General features: G+C 41.4%; 1 protein-coding gene across 2 annotated transcripts in view; it reads right to left on the bottom strand.

Annotated features, from left to right (window-relative positions):
- Window positions 1-210: 210 nt before the first annotated feature.
- Window positions 211-16,945, bottom strand: part of SEC61B (SEC61 translocon subunit beta) — a 32,805-nt gene continuing 16,070 nt past the window's right edge. The window contains exon 4 of one of the 2 annotated variants that reach the window (XM_061364742.1): window positions 211-358. In XM_061364742.1, the coding sequence (XP_061220726.1) occupies window positions 319-358 (40 nt within the window). In that variant the 3' untranslated portion in view covers window positions 211-318. The other variant, XM_061364743.1, reaches the window with a different exon arrangement.

Genomic DNA, 16,945 nt, shown 5'->3' with positions numbered 1-16,945 from the left:
AGATAATGTAACAATAACACAAAGGAATGGAAACCACCAAATATAATAGAAAAAAATCTAGATAGTACTATTCATAACCCCAGCAAAGGTCCAAATCAGTCCCACAGAACTGCACACAACTTTTGGAAGCTGAATACAATGAGTGTTATTTATTAACAAGGGCAGACTGGAGGAAGGGGTACAGATAGAAAGACAACAAAGAATAACTTTTCCAATCTTCTATGCTCATTTCACCATTTCACCAACATATTTCCCTTCTCATGAATGTGCACACAGCCACTTTCCATTTCTTTTCTTGCTTCACTCTATTGAATCCTGTCACTCATCAGCTGTCTGGGGTCTCCCATAGTCTTTGTTCCTTTTGTGTACAAATAACCATCCCAATTAAGATTCTAGGATTCTTAGTTGTGTGGCTACACAATAATTGTTATTTCTGTTACTGTTAAAAATATTCATTAGCCAAATACAAGCTTTGGTGAAAATAAGGCAGCATCAACAAGGAGAGGCACAAACTTGGGTCAAAACTAGGAAGAATGCCAGGATAATCGTAATTTGCTTGTCAGGGAAATTCATGTAGTATATGAGAGAACCAGACACAAGTCCCAGCTCTGCTTGATTTACAACAAGAGTGTGAAGGAAGCCAAGTCAGTCTTTCTGTGGTTCAATGACTATTAATGTAAGGCAGAACAGACGTAACTGGAAAGCCTGAGAAAGTCCCACACACACTCCCTTGCAAAAGGTACTGTCTGGAGATGAGGGAGACCACAGCCTAGTTTCAGCAGAGGAGGAACTTGCAAGTACATTGAACTGTCTCAGTTTTACATTGAAACGCAGAGAGAATATTTATAATGCCCCAGTGAGTTTGATGGCTATTCTGTACCTACTTCCATGCTCTTCCTCTGTCATAGACCCAAAAAAAATACAATCCTGGTGTCTCCACTACACCCTCCTCTCCTCGGAGAGCTCAGAAGAGCAATACATTAGCTGAAGCAATATTTTTTCACTTGGAAAAAATCTGGCTGGGCTTTGCAAAGGATGAGAACTGTACACTCCCTAATATGGAGGAAACTCAAGCAGAGTAAATGAGAAGATCACAAATCAAACTTTTATAAGTTATGCTGACTGCAGTTGTATGATCTAGGATAAAGGTTGTTAAAACCAGCAACAGCAACAAAACCCAACCAAACCCAATAAAGACACTCAAGGGCAAAAATCAAGAGAAAGTTTCAGGAGTCATAACTCAGGTACCAAATGATTTTACAAGTGTATAACAAAGAAAAGTTCAGCAGAAGTGACTTCAAACTCTACAAAGAAGCAGGAACCTGCAGGCAGACACAGACTAATACTGGGAAACAGAACAAACTCTTTGCTCAGTGGTTATCAGGAAGAGGAAGAACAGTGTTTCAGGAAACATTTCCTGGAGGCACAAAAATATGAACTTTCCTTTGTTAGGTCACATGTAAAAGAAAAATGAAACATTATTAATAACATTCCTAGAGATTTTTGCTTTTGCTCTGACCCAGAAGCCTGTCTCATCTTGATAAGACTTGTCTTTGCATCTGTGCAATCATATAGGTATCTCTTATTACTTACAGATGATATTTATAATAGAGTCATAGAAAATTGCTTGAAAGGGACATGTGGATATCATTTAGTCCATCCTCCTGCTTGATACCATGGGTATCACCTGCACTGGGGCCCATCAGCTGTGGTTTGTCTGGCCAGCTCTTCAAAATGTCCCATGGTGGAGGTTGCACAGTCTTTCTCAGTAACATGTTCCCTACGGCCTCCTCTTCAACAGACTAATCTGTCAGTCGCTGCTTCTGCTCTTGGTCCTTCAGTATCCTGGCAGCTCTCTGCTGAATGCCTCTAGCCTCTTTACAGCCTTCTTCAAACTGGAGGGAGGAAGGAGGCTCAGTAAGGGATGCATGATTCCAGGTATGGCCTAACCAGTGCCAAGTAAAGGTGAATGAGAACAACAACTTGATCTGCTGGCTATGCTTCTTTTAGCCCAATGCATGGTTTACCTTGCCTTTACCTTTGGCTCAACCATACATGCCTCAACAGGTCACCATAACCCTGAGGTCCATTCCAGCCAGGCTGCTGTTTAGCCAGCTACCACTTTGTACCACTGCTGGAGTTACTCTGCCCTGAATGCAGAAACTTGCATTTCTTCTTGCTTAAACTCATGAAACTTCTGTTGTCCCAGTCTTCAACTTCCTGAAGATTCCTCTGGACTAAAGCTGTGCCATTCTGTGTGTCAATCACTCCCCCCCACTTAACACAGTCTGTAAATTTGCTAACGGTGCCATCTGCCTCTTCATACAGGCCACTGGCTTCTTGTCTTTGCTATGTTTGAAAATGAATTTCAAGATGTTCTTTTTCAGTGAATGAGGTGACAATAACTGTCATATTGTTCCCTGGATTCTCCTTTTTGCCCATATGCAAGACAGGCGTTTTAGTCTGTAGCCTTTTTCCAGTCTTCATGGGCCTCTGCAGATCACCCTGATTTTTCACAGATGATAGGTAACAGGTAACTCTTTCAATACTGATGAACCTCATCAAGCCCTATGGATCTGATTACATCCAGTTGTAGTTGCCGCTACCTCATTGCTTCTTCCCTGTAGGCTGTCTTCTATACCAAATAGTGCTGGTATGTATAAAGCTGGGAGTAGGCTTTGTCTGACTGAAAAAAAAACCACTGGTTTTTTGTTCTCCCCCAAAGGCCTACATGCTCTTTGAACCTCTTGTTAAGCAGAATCCCTTCCTGTTATTTTAAATGCCCTCTCCTCATCTTAGCTCCACATGGGCCTTGACCTTACTCGTTTTTGCCAAAAAAAGGCTCAAACAATATGTTTATACTCTTCCTTTGTTCCACATTAATCTTTTCAATTCTAGCATGCTGTGTGGTCGCCTTACTGGCTCACCATACAACTCCATGCTTGGTCAGGAGAGCCTTCTGCTGAAAGCCCATCCTGTACAATGAGGCAGATTGTTCTTCACATCTCAGTAAGTTTTAGGGGTTTTGCGTACTTGTATCTGGGGTTTTGATTTTTTTTAATTAATTTATTTATGCTTTTCCATTTTGAATCAGCCAGAGCTCCTGTTCCCCTTTCCCTTTTGGCAGCTTCCCTAGGAATTTTGCACACAACTTCCCTAGGCCAAACTCTGTTCTATAAAGTCCAGGATCCTTCTTTCTGCTGCTTTTCTTCCCAGCCTTCCTCTGTACCTTGAACTCAATCATCTCATGGTTGCTGCAGCTCAAGTTGCCATTTCTGCCATACTTTCTGACAGTCCTCCCCACTTTGCAAGCAGCAGGTCAAACATAGCCCCTCCACCATTTGCATTATAAACTGTGAGCAACATAGTCTAGGGACTTCTTTGGTTGCTTACATGGTGCAAGCCTAGCAGTACAAATCTGGGCAGCTGAAATGTCCTGTGAGAAATGGGACTCAAATGTCTGCAATCAGGAGACTTATATAATTGTCTGGAGAAAGCTTCATCCTCCACATCTTGTTTAGGGCCTTTACGTCAGACCTCACCACAGCCTCTTCAGTATCACTCTGCCCTTAAACCTTGACTCTTAACAGGCACATCCTTGGATTTCTACTAGAGTTCTGCAAAGTCAAGGAGCACCTTTACAGAGAGCACTGCAAACCCACTGATTTTCCATAAGCAGTCTCTGCTCTGTCTTGAGAGCACTCTGGTCAGGATCTGACACAGAGTTTATGAAGTTTCAGAAGACCTCCCACCAGAAGTCTTCATATCATGCATTTTGTGTAAGACAATGTAATATAAAGTATTACTGCTCTGTTTTCACTTTTTTCTCCATCTTTCCTACATGACCTCTTCCTACCATCCTATTAACTAGTTTTTCAGCTCTTTAGGGCTAAGCTTTCCTTCTACATATGTATTTCACACACTTGAGTTCCTATCCTCACTAGCATTAATGTAACAATCATCTTTTAAAAAGCATAATATAATATAACTGGGGTGATTGTTGGGGCTGGCGGCCAGAAAAAGAGGAGTAATAGGTTGCCAGTACTCATAATTTGCAATTCATCAACCTCAAAAGAGATGAATGCAACTCAAATTGATTTAGCATCATTTACATATGTAAGCAAAACTCTGTGATCTAGTTATGGTCATTTATCATTATAAAGAACAGGAAAAACCGTTAATTTTGCATCCATTCAAATGAACAGGAGACAGACCTGAAGGTGATCAAGAAGAGTGAAGAGATTGCAATTATACTACTTTTACATAAAAAATTCATTGCAAAATTATGTGCAATAATTATGCTACTGTTGTACTGAAACAAAAAATGAATTAAATAATATCCTTTACTTCTATTGATCACATTCTACAAACCTTTCTATGATACCTAAGAGGATAAAGCTGGATAAAGACACCGAAGTTTCTCTGTTAATATTCCAACAGAATACCCTAGTAGTTATTGATGGATAGCAATTAATGCCCCCTAAAAAATATTCAAAGGAATTAACAACTCTGTGGTCTCCAGAGGGTGAAAGCAGATGCTACTGACTTCTCCCTATTCTGTGCCACTTGCAAGGCATGCTTTCCAAGATCTAGGAGGCTACAGACCATAAATGTGAGCTCCATAAGACCTGCAGCATTCATGAAGTAACAGCTCTTTTTGAGCCCACCCTTCCATGCCCACCTTCGCCTTCTACTCCAAGTCTTTCTCCTTACCAATAGCGCCTGAGTTAGGGACAGGAGAGGGGATTTGCCAGCTTCAGAGGAAGCTCTTATTAAGCCAGTAATGACCCACCATGCCCAGAAATAGCATGTCATGACAAAGTGCCTGAATTACAGGATGGTGTATGCAAATCTGGACAGAGCATGTGTTCCCCAGCCGCTTCATACATACTGATGCCTCCTTACACCAGCGGCCACATCTATTTCTCCAGTGGCTGCTGTGCTGGATTCAGGTGGTGATGAAGGAATCACCATCATCCAGATGAACCACCACATCTGGGGTCATTATTTTTATGAAGGGCATTTGACAGACAAATAAGCAGTAAAACAATACTGACATTTTAATTAACTCCTTACAAGTTTTCACTGTAAGTATGGTGCAGTTCAGATTTTATGTCAAGTTGCAAGTGATATCCCCACTGTAAAATGTCTATTAAAATGCAGTTCTTCAAGGAGCATCATTAAAGAAAACCTGGTGAATGAATTCACTGTCACACCCATGGTTGACACTCATCTGCCTGTCTCTTAGGCCCTCTTTCCTCCCTCTGTGGCCTAAAAGAAATATCTTTTAACTTCAGTTTTTCTCCTTATTCTTCATTGTGAGGAATAATAATCAAGGGCAGAATTCTGGTAGTAGGCGGCTTCTGTGCAGAGCTCTTCTTCACTGCTCTTGCCAAGATGAACAGTGCTGTCCCACTCTTTCCTGCCCAGCATTTCACAGGTGAGGAACCAGAGGCCCCAAAAGGCGATTTATTGAGCTGGCACACAACAGAGCCATACAGATCCTGCTGTCACCATCCAGCACTCTAGCTAGAAGAAGGGTTGTTCTCCAGTTTAATCTCAGTGATCACTACCAATGTGAGTCATATTTCTGATTCCTCACCTGTGTGACGCTGCTAAACTGGGGTGTGAAAGGGGATTTTAGACACCAGCTCCTGCCCCAATTACTCACACAGACCTACCACCGTTATGCAGAGACAGATATAGTAATTAATCCTATGACATGCCTCCGGGTTTAAATATTGCCCCAACCAGAAACATGCAGGGTTTCATGAAATTACCTTGGATTTTCTGAAGATGCAGCATAATGGCAGCACATTTTGGTTTGAGAGCAATTTTTATTTATTTAGTTGGGGTTTTTTAAGTCCTTAAAGAGTACAGACTTTTCTTTTTTTTTTGGCAAGTACATGTAAAAGCAGGAAAGCAACAGACGGTGCCAACCTGACTCTCAGAGAGAGACAAGATCTTTAAAATAGTATTTCCGCTCCTTTTGAGGCTACAGCCTGTGGTTTCATCTGATGTACCTGTGTGGCAACCTATTCAAATGAGCCCACAGAGAGTCTCATATGCTGTAAGATAAGCGAAGGAAAGAGGAATTTCCAGTGGAAAATGTGATTGAATGGAGAGATGTTCACTTGGACAATCTCTTACCAAAGCACAGCAAATGACTAGAGGCATCTGCCAGTCTTTTTTTCCATGCCATGAGGCACTCTCTCTTCGTTGCTTACATCAGTTAGAACTCATAATGCAATTACTGGGCACACCAAAGCATCATGCCTCCCTTCAAAAAGGCTCACAAGCCTGCCCACTCACACTGTGGTCTGCAAGTAACTATGAATCCCCCAGCACTTAGTGGTGTGTTTCACACCTCAGCTCTGGGCTCTGAGCAATAGTTTTAGGCATTTCTAGCCCTAACAGTTGTGGACACCTTTCCTCAGGAGCCCACAGGCTTAGTCAAACATTCCCTTTTTTTCACATTTCATATTAATAAAGATGACTTTTAGAATACAGTGCTTACAATTTAGTATATACTTAAGAAAAGAACCCATCTATTAACTGAATGTTTCAAACCTGTGGTAACAGTACAAGACAGTGTAAGTACATATGTGTTTACAAACTTTGAAATCAGTTGTTCTCAAAATTTGCATATAGGGTTTTCAATGTCCCAAGGAACTTGTATCTGCATGTGTATTTATCAGAATCACAAGGATTTTTTGTATGCATCAAGCTGTTTTCCATCTATAGGTACTAATTACACTGCTCACTGAATTTGTCAACATGCCTGGGTGGTTTTCTTTAAAACCAGAAAACCTAAAGCTGATGCTTAAGGGAAATTAAGGGAGACAGGGTCAATTTGAAGAGGGCAAAGGAAATGGAAATGTTACATTTTGGGGTTTTTGAGCTTATTTTTCAGACAAGTGTCATACCACTGCTCTTCATCACATATAACCCTTTTGTTTCAGTGACAAATGCATTTGTTCTATGGTGACAGTGGTCCAATTTGGAAACAAGAAATTCTTGACCAGAAATAATCCATATTGTGCCCAAACTCTCCAAAGCAAAGTTAGGTCCAGATGCCAAAAAGAGCTGCTGGAACAGAAGTTAGTAAACAAAACAGTCTTGCTGATCTGAGCCTGCTGCTCTGCACCACAATCCCACCTGGTCTCACTCCAGCTGTACATTAATTTGGCCTTAGCTCTCATGTTCCTCTACTTTACTGGTGATCCAAAAGGGTTCACTCCTGTTATGTGGCCAGTTTTCTGAACTGCTCACTGTGTAGGGGTGCCAGAGACATCACAAAACAACTGACAAGAATGTGTGACTGGGGAGGGATATTCAGCAGTGGTCCCAACTTAAATGTTGTTTATCTGCAGGCTGAGACTTTACAGTCTATCCAGCAAAGTGCAGTGAAGTGATAGAAGTGACAGGTCAGTACACAATGGCCTTCACATATCCCGTATTTGGGAGCTGGGGCACCTCTGCCCACTTGCCTTCCACCTGCATGCACTGCAGGGCCAATCCTAAGCACAGAGCATGCAGCTAACTTGAGCAGCAGGTTGGTAAGTGAACACAGCCTTGATGACTGCTCTGAATATATCAAAGATGCAGAGAGCCACGTCAATGCAGCTGCTGACACCAGTGAAGGAATGGAGACAGAGCTTTCAACTAAGATCTTCACACTCATCCCATTTAACAGCAGCAACAAGTTGCATTCCCCTGGCTCTCCCCTTTCTCTCTGAGCTAGCTTCTTTTTATATTGTCTCCTCTCCGACAGCATGGGTGCTACACCAGCATCTCACTTTAGGGGTAGCAGCACTGAGCTTGGTTTACAGTGAAAGAAGCCCTCAGCAACCTTTGAAATACGGCTTTGAGTAGCCCAACTGCACAGCTGTGATCAGAACAGCTCCCAGGACTTGCGATTCATACAACACACGAAGGCCAGGAGGTACAGGCATCCTCACCCTACCTCAAATGTTAGTTGTACAGCTAGTACAATCTGCAATTGCTTTAACACCTTTGGAGATATGGTAGTCATCAGCAGTCAGGTCCCTAGAGAACTACAGCTATCTGCTGTGCATGGCCATGGGCATATTGGTTATCGTAGCACAGCAGCCATAGGTTACCACAGGTTGGTCATCAATCCAAACAGGAAAAATGAGAATGCCACAGATATGAGGGGTTATATTGGTATCCAGCCAAATGAACCTGATCTACACAACCCTTCCACAGCAAGCAAAGGAAACTGTCACAGGGCCACTATCTTCTTTGGGATGGTTTCAGCAAAGCTCAAAGCAGCTGAATGGCTCAGATATGACCAGCACAACTCTATGTGCTGTTCTGGATCTCAGTAGCAGGACCACCACAAAGCGCTGCTTGTGGAGCTCATCACAATAGTGTGATGGAGGGTTTTTATGGTTGGTTGTTTTTGTGTTGTTTTTAAAGGTCAAAGCAACTGAAAACTGCAACAATTAATTTGCGTCAAAATGAAGTTTTGCAAAAATGAGGGCAAATGCAGTCCTTTGCCCAGCTTAGTATATAACCAGTTTCCTCACATGTCCTAACACAGACACATCTGAACTGGAAACAAGGGTGATCTTAATAAATGGTGTTAAACTGCATTGAACTGGAGGGGGTGGAAGCAAGAAGAAGAAAGCTAATAAGACACCTGTTGCAAGCCTCCTTCAAAAGAAACTATATCACACTAATTGTAGGCTGTCATAAAAAACTTTATAATGCCCCAAAGGCATTGGGTCAATGTGTTAACAATTTGGCTCATATACTTAGTGGAAAATAAAGAGAAAAGAACTTCAAGGTATGCTTGTTCCCAGCAAACTAAAAACTTCAGCTGCATAATTCGATGGTAGCTTTATGCTGGAAATTCCTTTATAGTTACAGATAGAGTGAAAAATGCAAGAACACTGCGGGCCTCGCACTGAACCAGTAACACTGAAGGAACAAAAGAAAGATTTTGAGAGGTTCCCAGGAATGGAGAAATTATTGTTATGTAACCAAAGGACCTTTTTTCTTCCTTCTCTGCTTTCTGAAGACGAAACTTCGGCTCTAGTCTCTCTAAAAACAACATCTTTGCTTTTCAGGTGATGTCTGCTCCACTCACTGAGTGAAGAAGTGTGAGGAAGGCCAGCCTCTGGGGAGAAACAAAGCCAAGAGCATTTATTGGAAGGTATTAACTATATCAGAAAGAGTACTTCAGACTCTGATTTAATTGAAATCAGGAATGTAGCTGGAGAAAAGAAACATCGCCAGCGTACCCTGGAGAACAGTGCTGAAGTACGTGCTACATTGACCACTGACGATCCATAGAGAGCTGTCAGGTCACACTGTGCTGGCTTTTCTCCGTGCTTCCAGCTGCTAAATTACATTATACTCAGCTTAAAATTCATTAAATGCCTTCCTATTATTACTTTTCCATATAAGCAGTTTTTATAGTTGCTTCAGAGACATTGTGTGATGGTGACAGCAAAGGGAGAGGCCTGAGTAAATATGAATGGGAAAGAAGAGGTGATTTTGACCGGGAAAACGCTTGGGACTCTTTGCTTCAGAATTTAACTGCTCTTCAAAAGATGAATGCGGCTACACACTAGACTGTGAATTCAGATGCTTAAATGCTCCAGAGATATCTTAACACCGATTGTGGAGGTCAGGTTTTGTTTTTCAGTTTTGTATAAATTCCAAGCCAGTCAGAGTCACCACTTCGTGAGACTGCCAGTGCGATGATGCTGACCTGGTGTCACTGATAATTACAGGTAATTTCAAGTGCTGCCATTAATTTGCCTTTTTCAATCACTCAGGAAAGCTCACAGGCTTTGTCCTGTATATAATAGTGTTGAAGGTAATAAGATTTCTTTCATCAGGGATTTAAGGAATTGGATTTAACTCAGATTTTTTTTAAAAGCTTTGCATTATTTCTTGCTGCTCTTGATGCAAAAGGATTTTTTAGCATTTTTCACTGATTTCAGTGGGAAGTTTTTCCATACTAGGATATGGAGGACCAAAATTCAGGTATTACCAGAAATAAGCTGTCACTCAGTTCAGAAGGGAAGCTCCTTTGTAGGTGGAAGTGGAGGGGAGAGCAGGAGTAGTGGCCTCCTCCTCCAGTTAAGCCTTTTTGCATGTATGTTCACTTTTAATAAAAGATGGAAATACAAAGACTCTTTGCTTGAATTCAGGCTTTTAATGACATGTCCCTTTGCCAACAGGAGAGATGACAGTCCAAGCGCAGTATTGAATGGTATTTTGAAGTCAAGTGTTAGTCATAGCGCCAACATGTGCACGTAATGGATAGACAGTATGTGTCCATTCATTACCTCCATCATCTGATGTACATGAGAAAAACGTGTCAAAGGGCCTTCAATAACACCTTTTATCCTGACTGAAAGAACAAACCCATCAGTTTTTCTGGGAAAGCAAAGTAAGAATCTACTGGAGAAATGAACTCTTAAAATCTAAAAAGGAAGATAGAAAACCTTTAATGACTCATATGACTTAGAGCTGTAGAGACTTTTTAAAACAGTATTTCAATTTCTGCAGGAAGACTTTCAGAACAGCATCACTAAAAATAGCCCAGTGCCTTTAAAGACCTACTGCCCATGCCCAGAATTCTTGAAATAAGTAGACTATTAAAAAAATATAGGTCCTACCAGAAAGCCATGCCTCTGCATAGCTTATAAATGGACAGGAGAGTCAGATAAATACACAGGAGAGTTAGAGGTTCATACACTGGAGACTTCTGCATGCCACGCAGCTCCTCTATGTATCCAATTCCCACTGGTATCACACCTCACCCAGGCTACAGAATGATGCTTCCAGCACACCGTACTCATGTGTGCTGTTGGTTCACTTTGATCTTCACTAAATATTCTGAGCTGAATTTGGTTTGTTTGACAACCCAGGTGCAGCAGAAGGTATGAAATTTCTCATGATTGTGGGCTTCCTATGTCTTGGGGCTATAGTAAAATCAGCCAAATCACTATTGCAAACGCTCATCAGGACAGCACAAGACTGATGAGACTCTCCTGAACCCAAAGGGCTTCTGTGGAAGTAATTTTATACTGCAGGTTTCCTCAGTGGAATATCTGCTCCTGTGGAGTGGCAGAGCCACCAGCTCTCTTTGGGAGCACTCATTTCATGCTCCTAGGTGGAGCTGTTCTGCCCCCGCATGGCGGGTCACTAGCAGAGCATGGAACCAGACCTCTGCTTCACACAACAGACAAACCCATCATCTTATTGCAAGGCACTCCAAAGATTTTATGCCATAAGGAAGGGGACCTGTGTTGGTGTTCAGAGCAGCATATTCTGTTACAGTTGCACACGCCAGCAAACTGCAGAAGCAAGGCAGCTGGAGGGAGTCTATACAAAATTAATGGCTAATATAAATAGCGACCTCTGCACAGAAAGTGGTCAGAAATGAAGATGCGACAAATGAAAGTTGTGATTTATTACAGGCTTTGTGATGGGTTCTCATCTGAAGTACTGATTTAACAAGATGAGGAATTAAAGGCAGTCTTTGGATAGGATGCAAACATGGCCTCTGAGCGCAGGGGCCAAAACTGCATATAGGGTGCTTTTGGGAAGAAGGTCCCTGATGATGTTAACTGCTCCACAGATGCAAAGAATGAGATACAGAGCTAGATACTGGAGATAAATGAAGTAGAAAGTTTCTGTAGAAAAACCCAGACAGCCTTTGAGGGAAAAAGGAAGATTATGTTAGTACGGAGAATTAACACACAAAGTATGGAAAGTTTGGAGGAGCATGATGGAACATCCTACGAGAAGAGACGGTACGTCTCATTTTCCCACCAAGGACAGCCTAGGCAACATCAGCAGTCACAAAGAGCTAAACAGGGGCTCGGCTGCATTCAGCTGACTCCTCTGAGAGTGGGAAGAAGATCGTGACTGTTTCCTGAGTACATTCAAAAAAACGTATAGAGTTTTTATGTGGGCATGGGCATCTGGTTTTCACCCCATATGCTACTCTTTTTGCAGTTGAAGTATATCGCTGAGTAAGTGCAAGGGGTTGTTTACATGATGAGCATGTAACAGTCTGAAAGAACACCAGAAACCAGTAGTAATAAATACATTTTGCTTTAGACCATGGGGCTCTGAATTATCTTTTAATTATTTCATTAATCTGCTTGACCTTAAATGACATGGCACTTGCACAGGGATGGGGGAACGGAAAGCCAGTTATCCTTCAAGATTTGCCTCAAGTACACCTACTTCCCAAACATCCAAAACACAAACAAAACACAGAAACAAAGCCAAAATAAAACACAAGAAAACCTCACAAATTCCATTACATCCCAGCCGACATTCTCTCCCTGCAATGCTTACCATCAAAGACTCCATACTCATGGATGCTATATTCACTGGCAAGGTAGCCTCTTGCCATCAGATGTAGGGAAGCTGTGACCAAGCAACTGAACACTATTCTTGAAAAAGTAAATATGGTAAGTAGTGCAGAATTTAGGAGGGCACCTCGGGCCTCATTAACTCCCCAGTGCTGTGGGATCCTTTCTGTCTTGAAAAGGTTTCCATTAAAACTCTTCTTACAAGTAACACAATAAGGAACAGAACATAGGCTATCAGTATACCAAAGGATGAAGAATAGAGCATAAATAATTTCCCTGCCCCTGTGACTGACTTTATTAATTGTAGGGTGGAAGGAAAGACAGCAAAAAATAGACTACCGAAAACAAAGGGAAAGTGTCTGCCACAAAGAGGTTGTACATCTCAGACTGAAACCTCTGTGTCGATGTGTATATACATGTGCATGTATTATCTGCTACCAATTTCTGCTGTTTTCAGTGAATTTCATACTAATCTTTCATACTCAATTTCATACTAAACTTATCTTGTGAAACAAAAGAATTGTTGATGCACCTTTTCCTGGCAGCAGCTTGAAGAAAGAGCTTGAGGTGTATTAGTGCACATCCAAACTAGTTCTTATGCATTGTTAAGAGTATAATCAGTGACAAATAATTCTGCAGGTACAGGGAAAAGGCACACGTACAACCAGTATGATGAGTTTTCCTGACATGAAATCTTTGAAGGAAGTTGTCCAGCAGAGAAAGACTGAAAAGGTGCCAAACACAATGTAAGCATAAAGGCAGAGCATAGTGCAACTGTGCAGAGAAAGTGTTATGCAGGTCTGTTTCTATGCAGGGAAGATGTCTGTGATTAATTAGTAGTTGGTGGACATTTGCCATCCCAAGCCATGCTATCAACTTTCAATCAGACTAAATTTCAGTTTCCACAGAGAAACATGTCAATATTGATGCCCAATGGATTTAGGAAGTACACACAAATACCTGATGTATATTATGTATGCACATATATATACATATGCATTTCTGTGAACACACATCCATTTATTTAGTAGTACAAATGCAGAGCCACTGATATATATTTATGTGATTATACATGGATGTAATTATATGGTGGTTTTATATTTGCATTTATAACTACAGGATAAAAATACTGATATGTATTGGAGATTTGTTTCTATATCCAGAAGAAATAGGAAGCACATAGATAAGATACAGTTGGACATAAAGAACTGGCAGCCTGACACACTGAGTAGGCTTGTGCTCTCACTGAAGGTTGGGGCTGCATTAATGCTAGTTTCCTTTCAACCATGACAGGGAAGGAGGAGGGAGGTCTGGAAAGCACCATCTGCTTTTCCAGATTGCTGTTAATCTGCCAATAATTCATATTGGATATAAAGAATTAATGCTATGGAAGAACATTAAAATATACAAAGCTTTCATCTTCAGCATACGGAGCAAAGACCAGCAAAGAACAGGCATCAAGGTTGTCCTCATGAGCCAGGAGGGTGGAGAACCCTCAAAAATTTGTCTTGTGGGCAAAGAGAATGAAAACACGGACAGGTATGGAAGAGAAACTGGATATTCCTCTGATAATCAAAGAAAGAAACCTGGAAGCCAACAAGAAAAAAGCTTTGCAAAGAATATTCTAAGGTTGGACTGGCAACACTGGAGAAACTAGGTCCAAGCCCAGACATGCATGAGAATGAATGAAATCCTGGCTTTGGGGAACATGCAGGCTATGTTTTGTGATCCTGAGATGGTTCCTGTGGGAACACATGTTAGAAGCAGCGTCGAGCAAAAGGTCACACAAAGGGAGCCTGAAGTCACCTGGAAAGGGTGGCATCAGTGAGAAAGCAAAGCATGGGGTGATACATCTGATGTGAAACACTAATCCCAAAACAGTTGATTGCGGTTTTTACATTGACCAGTGAAGGTCGACATATGGTGTGCTGGGAAAACTGCCAGCAGAAGTACTGCTATTTTTTTAATGTTTTTAATACAAATGTCAACCTTTTCCTTATGTATACAGCTTTATTAGAGAAAGGAGTGCTGGTTACTAGACAGAGTGATCTCTTCTTCTTATGGCACTTCTGAAGAAGATGTAGGTAGAGTAGGAGTGAAGTATATACAGATGACAGTTCACTGAAAAAGGACTATTTTGTCCTGTACCTGATACTCAGGCATAATATGGGAACCTCTGACTGTGCCTACCCAAGCAAACTGAGCACTGACAAGCAACCAGCCTCACCATGAAAGCATCAGCATGTGTTCTAGCACAGTTCTGGCCCAGGCAGAATGACACTGCTGATCCCAGCAACGCTTCAAGAGCTAATGCAGGTCAACAGCCACGCCAGATGTACCTAGCCTTTCTGATGGGCAGGACAGCTTAAGGGAATTGATCTGTACAAACATGACCTCAACCATGCCTGTCGGACCCAGGATCTCAGAGAAGTCCCTGGCCCATTTTAGTTAGCAACTGAGATACAGCCTTTGCGTCCCTACTCCATATATTGTATGTGCCTCTATACTTTGCTCCTATGCCCTCTTCGGAGCAATCTGCCAGTTCCAGCACTTGAATCCAACCAATATAAACAAGTATGAAGGCTTTTGCATAGGCAAACAGTGTATTTTGGATGTGTTATTCTATCCCTCCTCATCCAAGGTGGCAAAGGAGCTTTATGGAGATGAATAAATAGCCTTTCAAAGATATAACCCCTGCATTCCCACAAAGGTCCCCAGTGTCCTGTGCAGTGTGAAATTGTCTTGTAAGAACAACATTTAAGTCTCACACCAGAATTGAAAGGACTTACCTACTCTAATACTAGGAAAAGAAAAATCACCCGCCTCTCCGAGGACAGAAAGCTGGAGCAGCAACATAAGTGATCTGGCAGTTCTTGCATAAACAGGAAGGGAAGAATTCCACAAATTTGATGACATGTGCTCTTTATTTTCAGAGTTGTTTGATTGATGAGTGACTGTGAAGGGGTGCTGTGTACGGGGAGCTCTGCTGATGGGCCTTGTGATCCAAAGCTGGAAGGAGCTCTAGACTGACATCACCGCTACCTGATGACAATTTTCTGGCTCTGGGGGCTTTTTCTTCTGTCAGACATACTGGATTCTAAACACCATCTCTCCTTCATTTCATATGTCTTGTTTTTCTCCTAGCTTCCCCTCCCCCCCTTCTCCTCTGAGTTTTCTTACAGTGTAAAACGTGTGAATGGGAATGGGCTGTAGTCTGAAACCATGAATGTGGTGTCTGTTCCACTCTAATTTTTACAATCCTTCCTTTACACACAGCAAAAACTACCAGCAAAACAATTTGTTTTATTCTCCTCCATGGTAAGCTTGAGGTTTGAGAACTTCTCAAAAGTTCAGCCTTTGTGAAAAGACTACAAAAAGGAGCAGGGGCCAGAGGCTAATGCCACAGCATCTTAAGAGTCTCCATCAGTAAAAGCACAGACTAATGATTCACATTCCAGAAGCAGGATGGGATTAGTGAATAATAAAATTTTTGGACCAAATATTATAGCTGGAAAAAATCCCCAAACGGGTAAGATTTCAGACACACAAGCCCTTTAGGGGTTCTTTATCATAGAGTAGTAATGGCTTTAAGTGGTACTAGCCTTAATTTCCACAGATGAGTAATGAATTTTAAAGGAAAAACTCAGCACAGTAAGTAATGTTCAGTTTACCTGTGACATGCAAAGCACAAATTCCAGAAATTACACTTCTGGCTATATGAAATGTACTTACATTCTATGTATCCAAAGTATATGTTGTTTAACTTAGTGGTTTGTTTTATGAAAAGAAAATGAAAGACATCATTTGTATAGCTGCTTAATGTTTTATTCCTGGCTGGGTATTTGGACTAGGAAAACAACAGCTTTCCTTTTGGCTGTTAGTGTTTAATTATTCAATGTTAACAGCCAAGAAGTAAGCTGTTAGCCCTCCTTCTCTTCTTCACAGCTTTTCTTTCCCTCGTGGGTCTAAATCTGTCCTTCACAAATATGAAGAACAATCTGAATTGTAGAGACTGCATTTTGGCCTCACAGGAAACAGCCTATGGTTTACATTATTTCCTTTTAATATTGGTGTGGTTTGTTCTCCAGTCTTTTAAAATGACACAGTAGCTGCTTCACTTCCTCTGTCATTGCTGTTCTTTGAACACCGTAACAGACCCTCCTCCTTTACAGACCTGCTCTCTTCGGACATCTGCTGAAATGCAATGACTATTCTGCCCAAATCACTGTATTTACTGCTAGACAAAGTAAATAAACTTTAAATATGGTGGGTTTCCTCCTGCTTCCTCAGACTTTAGAAGCATTTAAAAGTTTTCTCTAAAGACAGCAGATCTTGGTATCAGAGGATGGTAACTGTTTGAATCATCCCAAAATAATATCTCATAAAATAAACCACATATTCACTATACTTGGGTAACGTGCTTGAAGGCCAAATGTGCAACTCTTTACCTAAAGACTCAAAAAAGTCATACATCTTGCTTCTCTAGGATGAGAGTAACTCATGACATAATCACACACCTTCCTTGACCAGAGCTTTCCCCTTTACTCTGCTCTGAGAAAAACCTCTGGAAACAGATC

This window comes from Neopsephotus bourkii, unplaced genomic scaffold (genome assembly GCF_033783945.1).
Source record: "Neopsephotus bourkii isolate Nb327-2 ecotype Australia unplaced genomic scaffold, CSIRO-AGI_Nbou_v1 NB_1248, whole genome shotgun sequence".
NCBI classification, from domain to species: domain Eukaryota; kingdom Metazoa; phylum Chordata; class Aves; order Psittaciformes; family Psittacidae; genus Neopsephotus; species Neopsephotus bourkii.
The sequence above is the reverse complement of the archived record's forward strand: the minus strand, read 5'-3'. Positions and strand labels throughout refer to the sequence as shown.